Raw genomic sequence first — 20,513 nt, forward strand, 5'->3', positions numbered from 1 at the left:
GTATCCTGTGTCGGAGAGGCGACCCGTCCAGGATTGTACCCACCACCCAAGGAGACTACTTTAGGCCGCTCTGCACAGAGGATGGTCCCAATGGATGGATGGGTTGGCTTTACACCTCACTGCAGCTCCAAGGTTACGATACACGAACATCTTCCTCTCCTTTTAACACAAATCGGGACTTGGTGAACGGTACATCCACAAAGGATGGGGAAAGGTGTTCACCTGAAATCAAGGTGCACGGTTTCAGGTCGTCGCGTTTACCTGGAAGAGCGACGGAGATGCTGCGGTGCCTCGTTTGCGTCGGGACAGGGAAGCCGTGCTCCGAACGTTCCTCGGGTACTCCGACCGTGCCTCCGTCGATTGAAACGAGCACGTACAACGAACAATGCGAACGTCACAATGGGAAAACAAATAATTATTTCAAACCACCGTCTTTCATTTCTCTCTTCTTTATTTATTTATTTATTTATTTATTTATTTAAAACCCACGGGTCCGAGCAATTGAAGGTTGTTTGTAACAGCAGTGGATCAGCAGTTCATGAACCAACTCTGAGAACTCGCACACCTTGCAATGAATTCCAATTTTAAGGCCTTCCTGGCGTCAGGAAAAAAAACAAACAAAGGATGAAGAAGACAGAAGAAGAAAAACAAGAAGAGGAATAAGAAAGGCTCAAAGACTTTTAGAAATGTTAAACATGACGTGGAAACAGCTGTTGGTGAAAGAAGTTCAAACTGTTAACAAAGTCACGTGATCAGCAATGGAGACACACTTTCTTGGCTTCACAGTTAACTGAACTCCAAACTGGCACAAAAACGTGGGCACAGCACTTTCATTCGTCACGAATCAATCACCTGGCAAGGGGATACCACAGGTGGGTATCAAAAACTTTCAAAACACTTCAACACATCAGATGTCAAGGCCACTGGACAGTCATCGTGGAACACGACGGCTCTTTTACACAGGAGGTGGAGGGGGAAAGGGGGACAGAGGAGGGAGGGGAAGGGAAGGCAGACATGCGGTGGAACGTTAATTCCGATTCAGCCAACACCCACTTTGAAGCCTTCAATCACATCACCTGTTCACACCTGGAGAAGCAAGGCGACACCAGCCAGCACCCACTTTGAGGCCTTATCCTTTGAACGAAGACCGAAAGTCCACACGTAAGTCGGCCCACGCTCTTGAGTCTTGTACACGGGACATTCGTGCACGGTTCGGCTGTCTTGGCGATCGACTAACACGGCCTTCACAAGGATGACCGGCATCGACGGTGTCAGCTCCTTGGGACGTGATTCGGCCAGTGAGCCTGACTGGGTATCCCATCGTGCACCTGCAACGATAAAAACATCTTCTGTTATTCAGCAGGAACCTTGAAGCTCGTCCAAAAGAGCTCGTGACGCAACGTTTCGCCGAATCATTGTCAGTCCATCAACGAAATATATATATATATATATATATATATATATATATATATATATATATATATATATATATATATATATATATATATATATATATATATATATATATTGGATTAATCTCAAGGAAATTGTCCCCAAAAGGAGGCTGTCCTCGGATGACGATAACAATGGAGAAAAGACTGTCAATTTCTGGAGGGTGAAGGCCTGTTCGAGCATTGTTCTAAGGCTGCCATCTTTTGACTCGACTTGAGTGTGACGCGATGGAAAAGAATGTGGAACGAATGGCAGGACGTGTGATTGGGAAGAGCTGGGTATGTGTTGAGTGAAGCGCACTGTTACTGGATGACCACTGACCACGTGATGTTTGAACGACCAAAATATCTGAAATCAGCGGCTATCAGCTCCCAAAGAGGTGCGGTCTGCGTGAAGTGGCTTTCTCAGGTTTGGACACAAAGCATTGAACAATCCAACGTTGGAGGTGTGCCATTTTGAGGAGGTGTGCCATTTTTAGGAGGTGTGCCATCATCACTTGGTTTCAGGTGACTTCTGTTTGTACTGGTGGCTTAACCTGCTGGTTTGGACAAATCCGTTAAGGTTGTCTGGTCACGGACTCCGTACTGCTATGTAAGATTGGTCACGGAGTCACCTCTAGCCGGACAGCAGTGCTGGCCCAATAGGTATGGTGGTGGAGATGAAGGCCGCCATCGATCGGGATGTATATGATGGTAAGTAAAAAGTGTATCATCTCTCTCTCTCTCTCTCTCTCTCTCTCTCTCTCTCTCTCTCTCTCTCTCTCTCTCTCTCTCTCTCTCTCTCTCTGTCTCTCTCTCTCTCTCTCTCTCTCTCTCTCTCTCTCTCTCTCTCTCTCTTTCTCTCCACCCCCCTCTCCCTCTCCCTCTCTCTTCCTCCCTCTCCCTCTCTCTCTTTCTCTTTCTCTCTCTCTCACTCTCTGTGGTGACCTGCCTGAAGGCAGGTTCTTCGCTGCTGTCGAAACGTCATGGTATGGATTACACCGGAGAGTTTCATTCTCAGCAGCAGTCAGGGCACAGATACAAATTTGGACGGAGTGGTGGTGCCATTGGCTTCTTTTTTTGGATACAATATCGAGGCTCATAAAAGAGGTAATATGCAGAACGTACAACAAAGGGAGCAGGAGACAAGATGGGCAGGAGAGGGAAGGACAAAGCAGTCTGGAACAAAGACATGAGGATATCTGTGGAAGGGAGAGGGATGGGGCATGGTACATGGGAAAAACAAGATGGACATGACAGGGCTGGGTGAGAAGCACATGATGTAATTACGGCAAAAGTTTGCTGTTATCAGCCCAGGTCACTTCGTTCCATAACAAGACATTTTTATCAATATTTAGGGAAAAAGACTCTTGGCAAAGGGAAGGATAACTGACAGCCAATTCGACTTATCGCATGAAACTTAAATATATAAAACACCAGCACAATTACAATTTTGAGTACATTTATAAAATTATTTCTTCCACAAAGGTTCCAATAAATTAAATAAAATTGTCCATTGTGAGATCACAACAAATCAATCAGATTGTTCACAATCTTCGTCAACAATCAACACAAGCAAGGAAAATTGAAAACATGACTCATCGATCACATGAAAGGATGATCGAAGATACAAAAACCTTGATGCGAAAATTATAAAATAAAAAAATCATGGACTTTGAAAATAAATAATTCCCTGGCCGGGAATCGAACCCGGGCCTCAGCGGTGAAAGCACCGAATCCTAACCACTAGACCACCAGGGAAGCTGATTCTGGTGAAAGCGTCATCAATATTAGTAAAACGGAGTATCGTACATGTTCGAAAATGGACGTTGAGAGAAAATTGATGACGTCATTCTTTCAAACACAACAACACGATCACAAAACTTTACTGAAAGCTTGAACCCTCCTTCGTGTTCGACGGGACACATTGACCCCGCAGAGTTTTGTTTTCTTGCAACTTTTTTAATAATATTGAATAAAAACAATAATTTGGCATGATCTTTCACACATGCACCAAATAAAGGGGTTTACACATTCCTGTGGGTTTGTTTCATTTTCTTTTTTCGGGATTGTCTTTAAAAATTTAAACTGACATTAAAAATTTCATGTGAAAAAACAAAACATTTTTACACCTGACCTTTCATGTATGTTTAGAACAAAGTGTGATGCATATTCCGATGCCATCTCCATCTCTGGTCCTGACGGTGAAACGGTGAAATGAAACGGAGACCGGTGGTGGCTGCGCGGAAACGGTGCCGTGGAAATCGTCTCCTCGGACTGTTTCCACAGCACTGTGAGGCAGCCATCCCAAGCAGCTGTCTCCACAGAGGTTATAATGGGCGCGGGAGGGGTGGCGTATGACAGAGGGGAATGATATTCAAGGAATGGATGCAAATATGCAAAGAATGGAAAGCCGAATGGATGATGGCTGTTCGGACCGCGATGGAGACGGGCAAGTTCGAGGGGACGAGTGATGCCGTAATAATTAAGGGAGAAACCTGTGAACTCGGGCAGGAAGAGACGGAGAACCAGGAATTAGAAGAGGTGGATGAAGGGTCAAAAATTAAAGAGGAACACACATAAGAAGAGCTGGGAGGGGACATTGAGGTTTAACGGGTGGAATGTGTCGAGACCCGATGCGAGGGTCGGATTCGCCTCCCACAGGAACGAGGGGAGACGGTATGCTCCCTCGAAGCAGATTGAATTGACAAAAAATAAACTTTTTTGTGAAGACATCTTTGCGGCCTGTTCCAAATCAAAGCATGGTGATGTCGGCCACAAAACATGGCGGCTTCATAACTCAGTGAGGTTACCCAGGAAACGCTTTAAGACCCCAGACAGCGAGGTGGCTGAGGATACGCCTGATGAAGGATATAATTAAATAAGGCCGTTTATTATCTTCAAAAGGGGTGTTTTAATTAACCCAAACACCCAGTTTTCACTCTTGCACATCCTTGGAGTTTTCTTCGTGTGCATGCAAAGTTTCAGGCTGCAAGGTTTCATGGTTTTGGAGTCATGGAGGAGAAACATTGACACACACGCACACACACGTTCATTTCCTTTTTAGGTCATTTCCAATGACCTAATGATATTGGTGAGAGAAAGGGTAATATGGGTCCGTCCGTCCGTTTACAATGAGGTTGAAGCGGGAGATCTGGTCATTAGTGATCCTGATAGAGGTCGATGAGACGTACACGATGGTATGACTTTCAAGGTCACCGAAGGTCAAGGTCAAGGTCACGAGGCCTTTGAAGTTGCGAAAATGACGATTTTCAAATTATATCTCCTCCGCCATTTCTCAAGCGATCTTGACTTTGATTGCAGCATATGAATCTCGGGGACAATATATAAATTGTTATCGGGCCGGATTTTCGATATTCGCTTTCTTTTTCGTGTCACGTGACTTCAAAGTTGGCAAAAAATGAGAAAATGACGATTTCCATGCGAAAATGACGATTTTCAAAATCTATCTCCTCCTACATTTCTCAAGTAATCTTGAATTTGATTGTGGCAAATAAATCTATGGGACAATATATAAATTTTGTCGGGCCAGATTTTCGATATTCGCTTTCGTGTCACGTGACTTCAAAGTTGGCAAAAATGCGAAAATGACGATTTTCAAAATCTCTCCTACATTTCTCAAGCAATCTTGAATTTGTTTGTGGCATATGAATCTATGGGACAATATCTAAATTTGGTCGGGCCGGATTTTCGAATTTCACTTTAGTTTTCGCGTCACGTGACTTCAAACTTTGCAAAAACTGACCTACCTTCAGGAGGCTATATATTCTCTACTGGGCATGGTAAAAGTAAGTGAATGGTGTCATTGCATAGCAGCTGACCTTGTATATTATATTTATACATTTTCCGCCGAAGGTGCAAAAGTTTCAAAACCCGAAATGTAAACGTCGGCATTTATTTTCAAAATATAATTTCGTGCAAGCACACCAAAATGTCGAGTCATCTTTAACCAAACTGCGCAATTCGAGCTGCGCAGTGGAACTGCGCAGTGGTCTTCGGTCATAACTGAACATTGAGAACTTGTGGTATTATTTCTCGCAGAGATGACCGTCACTCCCGCACGGGGGTAATTTTATTGGTATAGACAGCTGTGTCGGAGTGGCAACCCTTCCAGGATCGTAACTGCAGCCAAGAAACTTGCAGCAGAACCGACGCTCTCTGCAGAGCATGGTGAATGAATGAATGAAGTTAAGACAGTGTTGAAAGAAATTGCAAATGAATGAAACATTCCAAACTATGTTGTGTAAGAACTCTCATCAGATGTTACACGCACGAACACTTGTAAATTGTCCATAATTAGTGATTTAGAGAAGTTTACCCCCCATGGATTTATAAATTACCAGTGGTGTTCAGTATTATGTAATTCTGATGGGGGAACCTTGAAACATTAGGCCATATCCAGGTCCTGCTGCTCCGGAGGTCACCGAGGGTCATTGGGGGCTCCAAGAAATTAAATAAAATTGTCCATTGTGAGGTCACAACAAATCAATCAGATCGTTCACAATCTTCACCAACGATCAACACAAACAAGGAAAAGTGACAACACGACTCATCGATCACATGTCAGGATGATAGGTGATACAAAAACCTTGATGAGGAATAATATAAAAGAAATAAATAATGGGACTTTGAAAATAAATAACTCCCTGGCCGGGAATCGAACCCGGGCCGCGGTGGTGAGAACACCGAATCCTAACCACTAGACCACCAGGGAAGGTGATTCTGGTCAAGGCGTCATCAATATTAGTAAAACGGAGTATCGTACATGTTTGTAAAGATACGTTGAGAGAAAATCATTCATTCAAACACAACAACACGATCACAAAACTTTACTGGAAGCTTGAACCCTCCGTCGCGTTCGACGGGACAAATTGACCCGGCAGAGTTTTGTTTTCATGCAACTTTTTAAATAATATTTAATCATAAAAAATAATTTGGTATGATTTTTCACACATGCACCAAGTAAAGGGGTTTACACATTCCTGTGTGTTTGTTTCATTTTTTTTTCGGGATTGTCATTAAAAATTCAAACTAACATGAAAAATTTCATGTGAAAAACAAAACATTTTTACACATGACCTTTCATGAATGTTTAGAACAAAGTGTGATGCATATTCCGATGCCATCTCCATCTCTGGTCCTGATGGTGAAACGATGAAATGAAACGGAGACCGGAGATGGCTGCCTGACGGTGCCGCAGAAACCGTCTCCTGAGAGACCGGTGGTCTCCGTTTCCACAGCACCGTCAGGCAGCCATCCCAAGCAGCTGTCTCCACAGCCACACGCTCACCAGTGACACCCAGGCAGCCATCTCCACAACCACCAGGGACACTGTCAGGCCAACCGTTGGAGACCATTTACACAATTTTCACCATGACGACATGACACAGATCACATGATCCACACCACATTTAACCAATCAGATCAGTCCATTGCATTCGCAGTCAATTCCAACGAACCATGAGCTTCTGATATATCATATTTAAATATGGGCCCTCAACGCCCCTTGAAAATCCGAGTCACGGCACCAACTGCCCAGGTCAAAAAACCAGTAAAGACCAGTAGCTTACTGGTCAACTGGTACAAGTTGAAAACCAGTAGCCAACTGGTACCAGTAAAGCCAGTTGGTTTCTTACTGGTTTTAAAATGGAAATTGGAATAGAGTGATATATTACCAGTTGAAATACATGTATTTAACTAACTGGTATCAACTGGGACCAGTACATTGTAACTGGTATCAACTGGGAGACCAGTACATTGCAACTGGTATCAACTGGGACCAGTACATTGCAACTGGTATCAACTGGAACCAGTAAGACTTTAACTGGTACAAATATGAGCTACTGGTTTTTTCAACTGGGAAATTGGAATTCTGACTGAATTTAACTGGTACCAGTTGAAACCAATAGAGACCAGTTAAAGACCAATTAGAACCAATAGAGACCAGTTGAAAATGTGTACTGGTTTTAACTGGTTTTTCGACCTGGGTGATGAGGATTTTTTTCACCAAACCTCATGGTGATCGTTGTAGAATTCTTGCGTTGTTGTGGAATCTTATTTAACTTGCAGGGTTTAACGTCCAGCCGACTCGGTTTTAAATGTATTGTGTTCCTGTTCCCTCGTACACTTCACACAATGAACTTGAGAACCCCCATTTGTTGCAATATTGTTTGGTTATATTTAATTTATTCTTACTTTTTAGTTAACCGTTAAACCAACCCGATCAATTCACTTTCCACAACGTGAAAGTACATGACATCAGAGAGTTTTATTATTACTTGGTACTTGGTCAGTCCCAAGGAGTACAAGCCACTGAGATGGTGTACATCACAAGTGCTTGCACTCTCTTGGAGTACAACCCACTAAGATGGTACTTTGACATTCACAGACGAATAAAAACGGCACGCCGAGTTCAACGTCCATCCGAGGGCATCATCTATTATCTGTGAATCGTCACACATGCTAAACATCATCAAATCATTTTTACATCAAATAAACACATCGACACGTGCTTGCACTAAAACAAGATTACATTTCAAGGCATTTCGACTTTCATGGGAGAGGGGAAGGGGCTGTTAACTCCAACTGCAGGACGTGTCTTCTTGGTGAGAAGCACATGATGCAATTACGGCAAAAGTTTGCTGTTATCAGCCCAGGTCACTTCGTTCCACAACAAGACATTTTTTTTAATCAACATTTAGGGCAAAAGACTCTTGGCAAAGGGAAGGATAACTGACAGCCAATTCGACTTATAGCATAAAATTTAAATTTATAAAACACCAGCACAATTTCAATTTTGAGAACATTTATTTAATTATTTCTTCCACAGGGGCTCCAAGAAATTAAATAAAATTGTCCATTGTGAGGTCACAACAAATCAATCAGATCGTTCACAATCTTCGTCAACGATCAACACAAGCAAGAAAAGTGACAACATGACTCATCGATTTCATGAAAGGATGATAGATGATACAAAAACCTTGATGAGGAATGTTATAAAATAAAAAAAATCATGGACTTTGAAAATAAATAATTCCCTGGCCAGGAATCGAACCCGGGCCTCGGCGGTGAAAGCACCGAATCCTAACCACTAGACCACCAGGGAAGCTGATTCTGGTTAAGGCATCATCAATATTAGTAAAACGGAGTATCGTATATGTTTGTAAAGATACGTTGAGAGAAAATTGATGACGTCATTCATTCAAATACAACAACACGATCGCAAAACTTAACTGGAAGCTTGAACCCTCCGTCGCGTTCAACGGGACATATTGACCTGGCAGAGTTTTGTTTTCTTGCAACTTTTTAAATAATAATTAATAAAAAAAATAATTTGGTATGATCTTTCACACATGCACCAAATAAAGGGGTTTATACATTCCTGGGTATTTGTTTCATTTTTTTCGGGATTGTCATTAAAAATTTAAACTGACATTAAAAATTTCATGTGAAAAAACAAAACATTTTTACACCTGACCTTTCATGTATGTTTCGAACAAAGTGTGATGCATATTCCGATGCCATCTCCATCTCTGGTCCTGACGGTGAAACGGTGAAATGAAACGGAGACCGGTGGTGGCTGCGCGGAAACTTTGCCGTGGAAATCGTCTCCTCAGACTGTTTCCACAGCACTGTGAGGCAGCCATCCCAAGCAGCTGTCTCCACAGAGGTTATAATGGGCGCGGGAGGGGTGGCGTATGACCCGCTCCCCCCGTCAATTTTTCCCCTCGATCCCTGCCGGTTCCACACACCAACATGGCGGATTGGCTCCGCCGAGTCCATTTGACTTGAGCCAGTTGGTGGAAATACGAACGAACATGCAAAACCAACAGAGGGGTGATATTCAAGGAATGGATGCAAATATGCAAAGAATGGAAAGCCGAATGGATGATGGCTGTTCGGACCGCGATGGAGACGGGCAAGTTCGAGGGGACGAGCGATGCCGTAATAATTAAGGGAGAAACCTGTGAACTCGGGCAGGAAGAGACGGAGAACCAGGAATTAGAAGAGGTGGATGAAGGGTCCAAAATTAAAGAGGAACACACACAAGTAGAGCTGGGAGGGGACATTGAGGTTTAACGGGTGGAATGTGTCGAAACCCAATGCGAGGGTCGGATTCGCCTCCAACAGGAACGAGGGGAGAAGGTATGCTCCCTCGAAGCAGATTGAATGGGAAAAAAACAAACTTTTTCGTGAAGACATCTTTGCGGCCTGTTCCAAATCAAAGCATGGTTATGTAGGACAAAATATGGCGGCTTCATAACTCAGTGAGGTTACACAGGAAAGGCTTTAAGACCCCAGACAGCGAGGTGGCTGACGATACGCCTGATGAATGATATAATTAAATAAGGTCGTTTATTATCTTCAAAAGGGGTGTTTTTATTAACCCAAACACCCAGTTTTCACTCTTGCAATCCTTTGAGTTTTTTTTTGTGTGCATGCAAAGTTTCAGGCTGCAAGGTTTCATGGTTTTGGAGTTATGGAGGAGAAGCATTGACATACGCACACACATTCATTTCCTTTTTAGGTCATTTCCAATGACATAACAATATTGGTGAGAGAAAGGGTAATATGGGTCCGTCCGTCCGTTCACAATGAAGGTGAAGCGGGAGATCTGGTCATAAGTGATCCTGATAGAGGTCGATGAGACGTACACGATGGTATGACTTTCAAGGTCACCGAAGGTCAAGGTCAAGGTCACGAGGCCTTTGAAGTCGCGAAAATGACGATTTTCAAATTATATCTCCTCCGCCATTTCTCAAGCGATCTTGAATTTGATTGCAGCATATGAATCTATGGGACAATATCTAAATTGTTATCGGGCCGGATTTTCGATATTCGCTTTCGTTTTCGTGTCACGTGACTTCAAAGTTTGCAAAAAATGCGAAAATGACGATTTCCATGTGAAAATGACGATTTTCAAAATCTATCTCCTACATTTCTCAAGTAATCTTGAATTTGATTGTGGCATATGAATCTATGGGACAATATCTAAATTTGGTCGTGCCGGATTTTCGAATTTCACTTTCGTTTTCGCGTCACGTGACTTCAAACTTTGCAAAAACTGACCTACCTTCAGGAGGCTATATATTCTCTACTGGGCATGGTAAAAGTTAGTGAATGGTGTCATTGCATAGCAGCTGACCTTGTATATTATATTTATACATTTTCCGCCGAAGGTGCAAAAGTTTCAAAACCCGAAATGTAAACGTCGGCATTTATTTTCAAAATATAATTTCGTGCACGCACACCAAAATACCGAGTCATCTTTAACCAAACTGCGCAGTTCGAGTTGTGCAGTGGAACTGCGCAGTGGTCTTTGGTCATAACTGAACATTGAGAACTTGTGATATTATTTCTCGCAGAGATGACCGTCACTCCCGCACGGGGGTAATTTTATTGGTATAGACAGCTGTGTCGGAGTGGCAACCCATCCAGAATCGGAATTGCAGCCAAGAAACTTTCAGCAGAACCGACGCTCTCTGCAGAGCATGGTGAATGAATGAATGAAGATAAGACAGTGTTGAAAGAAATTGCAAATGAATGAAACATTCCAAACTGTGTTGTGTTAGAACTGTCATCACATGTGACACGCATGAACACTTGTAAATTGTCCATAATTAGTGATTTAGAGAAGTTTACCCCCCATGGATTTATAAATTACCAGTGGTGTTCAGTATTATGTAATTCTGATGGGGGAACCTTGAAATATTCGGCCATTTCCAGCTCCTGCTGCTCCGGAGGTCACCGAGGGTCATTGGGGGCTCCAAGAAATTAAATAAAATTGTCCATTGTGAGGTCACAACAAATCAATCAGATCGTTCACAATCTTCGCCAACGATCAACACAAGCAAGGAAAAGTGACAACACGACTCATCGATCACATGTCAGGATGATAGGTGATACAAAAACCTTGATGAGGAATAATATAAAATAAATAAATAATGGAACTTTGAAAATAAATAATTCCCTGGCCGGGAATCGAACCCGGGCCGCGGTGGTGAGAACACCGAATCCTAACCACTAGACCACCAGGGAAGGTGATTCTGGTTAAGGCGTCATCAATATTAGTAAAACGGAGTATCGTACATGTTTGTAAAGATTCGTTGAGAGAAAATCATTCTTTCAAACACAACAACACGATCACAAAACTTTACTGGAAGCTTGAACCCTCCGTCGCGTTCGACGGGACAAATTGACCCGGCAGAGTTTTGTTTTCTTGCAACTTTTTAAATAATAATTAATCATAAAAAAATAATTTGGTATGATTTTTCACACATGCACCAAGTAAAGGGGTTTACACATTCCTGTGTGTTTGTTTCATTTTTTTTTCGGGATTGTCATTAAAAATTCAAACTAACATGAAAAATTTCATGTGAAAAAACAAAACATTTTTACACATGACCTTTCATGAATGTTTAGAACAAAGTGTGATGCAGATTCGGATGACATCTCCATCTCTGGTCCTGATGGTGAAACGGTGAAATGAAACGGAGACCGGAGATGGCTGCCTGACGGTGCCGCAGAAACCGTCTCCTGAGAGACCGGTGGTCTCCGTTTCCACAGCACCGTCAGGCAGCCATCCCAAGCAGCTGTCTCCACAGCCACACGCTCACCAGCGACACCCAGGCAGCCATCTCCACAACCACCAGGGACACTGTCAGGCCAACTGGTGGAGACCATTTTCACAATTTTCACCATTAGGACATGACACAGATCACATGATCCACACCACATTTAACCAATCAGATCAGTCCATTGCATTCGCAGCCAATTTCAAAGAACCATGAACTTCTGATTTATCATATTTAAAATCCGGATCTCCTTAAATTCTAAACACCTCGAGACATCCCATCATTAAGGGAACCTGTTCAGAGCGTGTTTCTTGAACTTTTTAAAATATAATCTGATATTTTCTTTTAAGTTCCGAAAAATTCACGTCACTATTGAAAGATTATCCAATTAAAAGTTTAGTTATTTCCTCAATACACGATTTGCTCGTCATCAAGCAAGGGGGAGGAGCCTCCATGACGTGTCTCGCTATTTGCTCCGTCAAGGCACGTGACGAAATATCGGAAGTCGTTTTTATTGTTGTTGTTGTTGTTGTTGTGATCAACATTGCGATCTTTTTCGACTTTCTGTGATGAATCTTTCATCCGCGATATGATCCTGTCAAATAATCTTAATCCTGCAACACTTATAATATTGTATTATTAATGATAATAGTTTTTAAATGATTCTTCGGAAGGAAAAAGACTTTTTCACAAAAAGGAACATTGACATCGTTCGAATATAACATGGGTACGTGGGAAAATCACATGACCAGGCTGGGAATCGAACACAGGTCTTTCGGTTAACCCTTGCATTGTTGTGCCATGTTCTCACACATCCATGTTCTATTGTTCGTTCACACTCCCATTGTTCTCCTCATTCCACGTGAACATTGAACGATCTCCACATGTCATTGTGCTTACTCTTCTCGCCAAGGATTGTTCAACATGTTGACAGACGAATGGACTCTGGGCAAGGCCCCAGAGGAGACGGTACAAGACAGAAAGACCACCGACCTGCCTGTGGTGAAAGAGACAGAGACCCAAAGACTCGGCCTCATCGCGGGAGTTCACACAGTCCCAACGGTGGGATTGGGAGATGACAACACCGTGAGAGTATACCAGAAGATCTCAATCAATCATCCGGTTTATTTAATATAAATCCCACGTCACATCGTGTGCACAAGGTTTGGGGTCAAAGTCGCTCCGAATCCAAAGGTCTCCGATAAAGGTCATTCCGAATCCAAACTTCCCGTCCGTGTTTTGTGACTCGCTCGCTGTTTTGGCGCCACGTGCTCCTCCCTCACGCTCCCATCTTCCACCATTCTGTGGACGAAGTGCCGCTGAAGGTTCGTGCGTCGCCTTCCTGTGTGTGGACACTGATCGTGCGGAGTCCTCGACGGACGGGAGTGGGGACGGCGGAAACCGGACGTTGGGTGGTTCGTTTGTCCGAGACATAATAAGGGGGTTTAGGCCCTCGAGGAGGGGAGTGGTGAGCGAGCACGGATTTCGCTGTTTGGGAGGTCGGGCTCAAGGAGCGAGTGCATCGCCGATCAAAGGGAATCGGACCTTGGTGGCAGCTGTGATGGAGGGGAAGGGTACTCGAGGTACCCCTGAGACCCGAGATCCTCCATTTGAATACCCAGCGATCAACATGGACACGTTGCTGACCGCAGCACAAATCCTTCACCATCAGGAGTAGAAACGTCCATGCGGTGAGGGGGGACAGGGGGGATCTGGGGACGCGATGTCACCGGCGGTATGACGTCATCAACGCGTTGGGGGAATGCCTGCTCATCCCGCCTCTTCACACCTCGTTGTTACCTCCACCACCCAGGTTGGACGGACGTTATGTTTCCATCCCTGTCTGTCTGTCTGTCTCTCTGTGAACATGATATCTTAAGAAGTTGCGGATTGATTTGGTGGACTGGTTCGGTGTGTGACAAGGACAAATTGATTCGATTTTGCTGAACCCAGTGGTCCTAAATCATTCTAAGCTCATTCACACCAACTCATAATAGCTTTGCCATACTCAAAGAATTGTCGTCTTCACCATTGATGACCGTGCACGTGCAATCAATGAAACGAAAATCAACCAATTCTTCGAGCCTCAAGCCTTTTCCAACAAACGTTAATGTCCTGATTTCAATCAGTTGCCAAATCTCACACACAGCACGATGACCTCCCGGGTCCATGCGAGATCTGGAGATCAATTGTCCTTGCAACGTGCTCCGCATAATTCTCTCACGCTTGTAACCACAATACAACTGCGTGTGTATTCGACCCACGTGTACCCACATGCTCTGAAACGTTGTACGCAAACTATTTCAGACACTTTTCCAGAGCATTGACTCAACACCAACAGCTCACATTGAATTACTTTTATTCCCAAACGCGATTAATTAAATAATTCTGATTTAAATTGGTTACTGGTTTTAATTCACGTTACTGGTTTTTGTTATCTGAATATTTCCTCCCCATACCACCTGTGAAGGGAGGAGAGCTATCGCCAGTAACATTTTCTGTTCTTCTTTTTAAGGGTAGCTCATTCGTCAAACAGTCCACGTTTTGTGTCCCACTGATAAGGCCGGATCCGGATTCGGACCTGAAACAAAATCGAATCGCCTTGTTCTCGTCACCGACCCGACTCGTCCACCGAGTTTGGTCCGAATCCGTCCACAATTGTTTTGACGCGTCGAGCTACGTATCGTTTTTGGCTCCAGAAATGTCGCCTCGAAATCGATAAATGTCGCGAAAAGGTTCGAATCCCGAATCAGGAAACGTATTCAGGTTCCGGGTTTGTGGTTTCCTCTCTCCAAGGGAGCCGAAAATCCCCATCGCTCAATGCTCATTGGTCAACAGAAATCACGTGCGTTCATTCTGAGCACACGATTGGTCAACATTAAAATAATAATGCTTGTGGTCATATTGTTTCACGTTTACAGGAAGTGCATGGGCAGGGGGAAAAAAAAACAACAAACAGACTTTTTTTTTACAAGGAATCTCGAATTCACGAAATAATCAAAGTGTTTACAACGAACAAAACAACGAGGATCCGAGAGCAAAGGCCTAAATATAAATAAATAAATAAATCAAGGAGTACCTCACGGAGAGGAGGCCGTTCATGGAGGTTCTGTGGGAATGGAGGAACGTGGAGGTCGTGGCGGCTCGTGTGACGACCCGAACCAAGTAAACTTAATTTAACCGAGGTCCGAACTCACCATGTTTTAGTGGATGAAGGAAATCTTCACGAACACGAACACCACAAGAAGCCTTCGCTTAAAAAATTACGCTACTTCTTCTTCTTCAAAAATTACGTTTCTTCTTCTTATTCTACAAAAATACGCTACTTCTTCTTCTTCTTCTTCTTCAAAAATTACGCTACTTCTTCCTCTTCTTCAAAAATACGCTGCTTCTTCTTCTTCCTCTCCGTCTTCTTCTTCTACTTCATTGTGATGTAATCGTGACGTCATGAGGATGCGTTTGAAAAGACAAAGTGTTTTAACGTTTTATTTATGTACATCCGTTTGTTAAAACTACTTAAACGTTGAGGTGACGGCGCTTTTTTTTTGATAACTACCTTAACGGTTTAACGAGTAACTCGTAACATGTAAAAAGGAACAGGTTGTGCAAGAGGTGTTAACCTTTTAAAAGGTAACCAACATCTGGGCAACATGGGGTCTTTGTTTCCCTCCTCCCCCCCCCCTCGAGAAATTACTTTAAGAAAAAAAACAAACTTTTTTTCCTCATTTTATTTCGATCACGTGATTGAAACCGCCGGCATGTTTAAACTCGAACCAGCGACCTTCATTTTGAAGGTCACCCTGGACTGCTCATGACGTCACAAGTATTTGGAGCACAATGGTGCCTTCCCACCTCGGGGTGGTGCTGAAAACACACACACACACACACACACACACACACACACACACACACACACACACAACCACGTGATCACTGCCTCGAAGCTGTCAAGCCCGTGTTTGAATCCTGCAGCAGCCATGAACCTTTCACGGGCAAGGTGTGTGCCGCCCTTAAGCCGGGCGTCCGATCTGCTGACATGAGTTGGTGCACGTTAAACACACCACCGTTTCCTACTCGCGAAGAGTAGGCGAGCTATCTCCGGCACCCTGGCCAAATTCTAAATTCTTGCCCGAACCTTTTGTCGAACGTCAGGCCTGGCCAGCCGGTTCGTGAAAGACTTGAACCAAGCTTCCCCCACCGGCCACGCCCACAAGACGGTGGGAATCATCGTGGCCTTTGAAGAAAAAGAGGTTGTATGGTGAAGGTGGTGGTTAGCTGACTTCCAGGGAGATGGAAGACGACCTCGCACAAACGATCGGGTGAACAGAGCAGAATGTTTGTGAAGTACAACATGACGTCATTTGATTAATAAATCGTTAAAGAAGGTTAAAAATGCCGAGAATAAACTTGAAAAGATCCTTCGTCTTCTGGGGGGGATTGGGAGGGGGCGTGGTCAGCATGATGCGGAACGTCAATGAGACACGTGGGGGGGAATGGGAGGAGGCGTCGTTACCATGACGTGACGTCACTGCGACACGCGGGGGGGGATGGGAGGGCGTGGTCACCATGATGCGAGACGTCAATGAGACACGCGGGAGGGGTGGAATGGGAGGGGACGTGGTCACCATTACGTGACGTCACTGAGACACGCGGGGGGGTGAATGGGAGGGGGCGTGGTCACCATGATGCAGGACGTCAATGAGACACGCGGGGGGGGTGAATGGGAGGGGGCGTGGTCACCATGACGAGGGAAGTCAATCAGACACGCGTGGGGGGGTGAATGGGAGGGGGCGTGGTCACCATGACGTGTGGCACTGAGACACGCGGGGGGAGGGATTGGAGGGGGCGTGGTCACTATGACGAGGGAAGTCAATCAGACACGCGGGGAGGATTGGGCGGGCGTGATCGCCATGATTGATATCAGAGCGCTGAGGTAAATACCTACAGAGGGTGAAGTACTGAGGTAAGAGTGAACGAGTGAGTGAAACAAGCTGGTTTGGGTGTGCTCGCCATGGCGGCTTCATCTCACAACAAGGATTGGCAGCTTGCCAATCACAGTGTGCATGAAAAAGGTGAGAGGGTTGATTTACGATTTTACCAGTGACGTCACACCTTGAACGGATGGACGTCGACCTTGGATTCTGAAGCTCATTTCACCCTCAGTAACAACTCGAAAGGTCCTCAGGATGTTGGAAGTGACCGTTGGGGTTTTGAAGATAAACTGTTGGAGACAAAATGAGTGATGGAAACGATTTCGGAGGAAATATGGAGCCGAATCGTTTGGGGCCTTGTGGGAGCGATTCAAACAAAGATGGCGGAACGTGTCAGTCGGGGAAGATGGAAACGATGGTCACGTGATCACTTCATCTCGGGACGGTTTGAATTCCCGTTGAATGAACGGTAAAAAGGAGGATTGTGTATTAATAGATTCATCGGTTTATACATAATTCGGGCAGAAATACTCGTTATGGCCCGACAGCACGGACACCGCGGACAAAATGGGGGACGAATGCTTTGTCCCACCGTCACAGGCTGACCGGGTGTCGTGTATGTAACGGGATCGTCCCGTTTCGTACTTTTTCCGGACACCATTTGTGTCCGTGCCGTGTCCCGCCATCATGTCCGTGACACGTCGATGTCCGACCCCAGTAGATAGGGAATTGTGGAGGGGGGGAGACAAGAGGAAAATATACTGTGGCATCAGATGCCCAACTAAAACAGACCTGGTTGGTCCAAAGACCTCCACAAATGACCGAAATGATGTTTAAATTTAAACTTCCTTCGTTGATCAAATACAAACCGAAACTGTCGTAAAAAGCAGGAACGTGTTCGCAAAGAAAACGGTCTCTGCACCCTCCGGAAGCCTTCCCGGCACACAGCTGGTCCCATTCAATGGCCGGCAACTCTCCGTGGGTAGCGCCATCTTCTGGACCACCCTGTACTCTGGGGCGTGCTCTCACTAAGTGTTGCACCCCTCTTCAAGACTCCACAGCTCACTATTTCGCCATGGCCTGCAGCTCTTGGCCCAAATGACCCGTGGTTACGTCCATTTGTGCCACGTGCTCCAACCCCTCCACCTGGCCTCACCTGGACAATACAACCATCCCCTATTCTGCTCTCATGTTAACAATCACCACCCTCCTCGGCGCGACTTGTTACAATAGGACTTACCTCTGACAGATCCCAAATACAGGAGGAAATGTCACCTACTCGAACACACGGACAGACCAAGCTATTGTTACCACTCCATGTGTGGATCCTCCTTCCCCCCTCTTTTTCTACAGAACAATACAGAATGTTTGTAAAATTACACAAAAGAGAAAACACAGAACCTCCAGCAACTCACTCAGAGAGACATGCAAGGCTTACTCGATGGACCATGCCGCACCAATACAATGCACTCCTCAAGGGAGGACCCGAGTCAGATGTTTTACTCTAGTTCATCATGGATGGACTCTTCCACCGGGTCACGTATCACTGAGACCAAGATGATGCGGTGTTGGTCTTCAAAGGTGGACTCCACCACCGAGTCACATCCAAATCAGCGTGCGATATTACCCTCACCGTCATCACGACAGGACCACAACACTGGGTCGCATCCAAATCAGCTTGCGATATTACCCTCACCGTCATCACAAAGGGACCACAACACTGGGTCGCATCCAAATCAGCTTGCGATATTACCCTCACCGTCATCACAAAGGGACCACAACACTGGGTCGCATCCAAATCAGCGTGCGATATTACCCTCACCGTCATCACAAAGGGACCACAACACTGGGTCGCATCCAAATCAGCTTGCGATATTACCATCACCGTCATCACAAAGGGACCACAACACTGGGTCGCATCCAAATCAGCGTGCGATATTACCCTCACCGTCATCACGAAGGGACCACAACACTGGGTCGCATCCAAATCAGCGTGCGATATTACCCTCACCGTCATCACAAAGGGACCACAACACTGGGTCGCTTCCAAATCAGCGTGCGATATTACCCTCACCGTCATCACAAAGGGACCACAACACTGGGTCGCATCCAAATCAGCTTGCGATATTACCATCACCGTCATCACAAAGGGACCACAACACTGGGTCGCTTCCAAATCAGCGTGCGATATTACCCTCACCGTCATCACGAAGGGACCACGACACTGGGTCGCTTCCAAATCAGCGTGCGATATTACCCTCACCGTCATCACAAAGGGACCACAACACTGGGTCGCATCCAAATCAGCTTGCGATATTACCCTCAGCGTCATCACAAAGGGACCACAACACTGGGTCGCTTCCAAATCAGCGTGCGATATTACCCTCACCGTCATCACGAAGGGACCACAACACTGGGTCGCTTCCAAATCAGCGTGCGATATTACCCTCACCGTCATCACAAAGGGACCACAACACTGGGTTGCATCCAAATCAGCTTGCGATATTACGCTCACCGTCATCACGAAGGGACCACAACACTGGGTCGCTTCCAAATCAGCGTGCGATATTACCCTCACCGTCATCACAAAGGGACCACAACACTGGGTCGCTTCCAAATCAGCGTGCGATATTACCCTCACCGTCATCACAAAGGGACCACAACACTGGGTTGCATCCAAATCAGCTTGCGATATTACGCTCACCGTCATCACGAAGGGACCACAACACTGGGTCGCATCCAAATCAGCGTGCGATATTACCCTCACCGTCATCACAAAGGGACCACAACACTGGGTCGCATCCAAATCAGCTTGCGATATTACCCTCACCGTCATCACGAAGGGACCACAACACTGGGTCGCATCCAAATCAGCGTGCGATATTACCCTCACCGTCATCACAAAGGGACCACAACACTGGGTCGCTTCCAAATCAGCGTGCGATATTACCCTCACCGTCATCACAAAGGGACCACAACACTGGGTCGCATCCAAATCAGCGTGCGATATTACCCTCACCGTCATCACAAAGGGACCACAACACTGGGTCGCATCCAAATCAGCTTGCGATATTACCCTCACCGTCATCACAAAGGGACCACAACACTGGGTCGCATCCAAATCAGCTTGCGATATTACCCTCAGCGTCATCACAAAGGGACCACAACACTGGGTCGCATCCAAATCAGCTTGCGATATTACCCTCACTGTCATCACAAAGGGACCACAACACTGGGTCGCATCCAAATCAGCGTGCGATATTACCCTCACTGTTATCACGACAGGACTACAACACTGGGTCGCATCCAAATCAGCGTGCGATATTACCCTCACTGTTATCACGACAGGACTACAACACTGGGTCGCATCCAAATCAGCGTGCGATATTACTCTCACCGTCATCACGACAGGACCACAACACTGGGTCGCATCCAAATCAAATTGCGATATTACCCTCACTGTCATCACGACAGGACCACAACACTGGGTCGCTTCCAAATCAGCGTGCGATATTACTCTCACCGTCATCATGAAGGGACCACAACACTGGGTCGCA

The 20,513-nt window shown here is 45.3% G+C and overlaps 1 protein-coding gene and 4 non-coding genes across 7 annotated transcripts; all 5 read right to left on the reverse strand.

Moving 5' to 3' along the window:
* Positions 1-133: 133 nt before the first annotated feature.
* LOC147006598 (dynein beta chain, ciliary-like) lies at positions 134-15,464 on the reverse strand. 3 transcript variants are annotated; one of them, XM_085868415.1, is made up of 3 exons: positions 3,568-3,920; positions 1,087-1,328; positions 137-852 (listed from the first exon to the last, which is right to left on the reverse strand). In XM_085868415.1, the coding sequence occupies exons 1-3, from the start codon at positions 3,572-3,574 to the stop codon at positions 838-840; spliced, it is 264 nt and encodes an 87-aa protein (XP_085724541.1). In that variant the 5' UTR covers positions 3,575-3,920; the 3' UTR covers positions 137-837. The 3 variants fall into 3 exon arrangements, 1 of the variants encoding a protein (XP_085724541.1); XR_015054725.1 differs by lacking the exon at positions 3,568-3,920 and adding an exon at positions 15,223-15,464 and having other exon boundaries at positions 134-1,328; XR_015054726.1 differs by lacking the exon at positions 3,568-3,920 and adding an exon at positions 3,929-4,339 and having other exon boundaries at positions 134-1,328.
* Positions 3,120-3,191, reverse strand: TRNAE-UUC (transfer RNA glutamic acid (anticodon UUC)). Its single transcript has one exon. It is a non-coding gene; the product is annotated as a tRNA-Glu (tRNA).
* TRNAE-CUC (transfer RNA glutamic acid (anticodon CUC)) lies at positions 6,094-6,165 on the reverse strand. Its single transcript has one exon. It is a non-coding gene; the product is annotated as a tRNA-Glu (tRNA).
* On the reverse strand, positions 8,485-8,556 carry TRNAE-UUC (transfer RNA glutamic acid (anticodon UUC)). The gene has a single exon. It is a non-coding gene; the product is annotated as a tRNA-Glu (tRNA).
* TRNAE-CUC (transfer RNA glutamic acid (anticodon CUC)) lies at positions 11,418-11,489 on the reverse strand. Its single transcript has one exon. It is a non-coding gene; the product is annotated as a tRNA-Glu (tRNA).
* Positions 15,465-20,513: the final 5,049 nt, after the last annotated feature.

Source organism: Eptatretus burgeri, unplaced genomic scaffold (genome assembly GCF_056783735.1).
Source record: "Eptatretus burgeri isolate ZD-2024b unplaced genomic scaffold, Ebu_testis_v1 Ebu_testis_scaffold_3161, whole genome shotgun sequence".
Taxonomy (NCBI): Eukaryota; Metazoa; Chordata; class Myxini; order Myxiniformes; family Myxinidae; genus Eptatretus; species Eptatretus burgeri.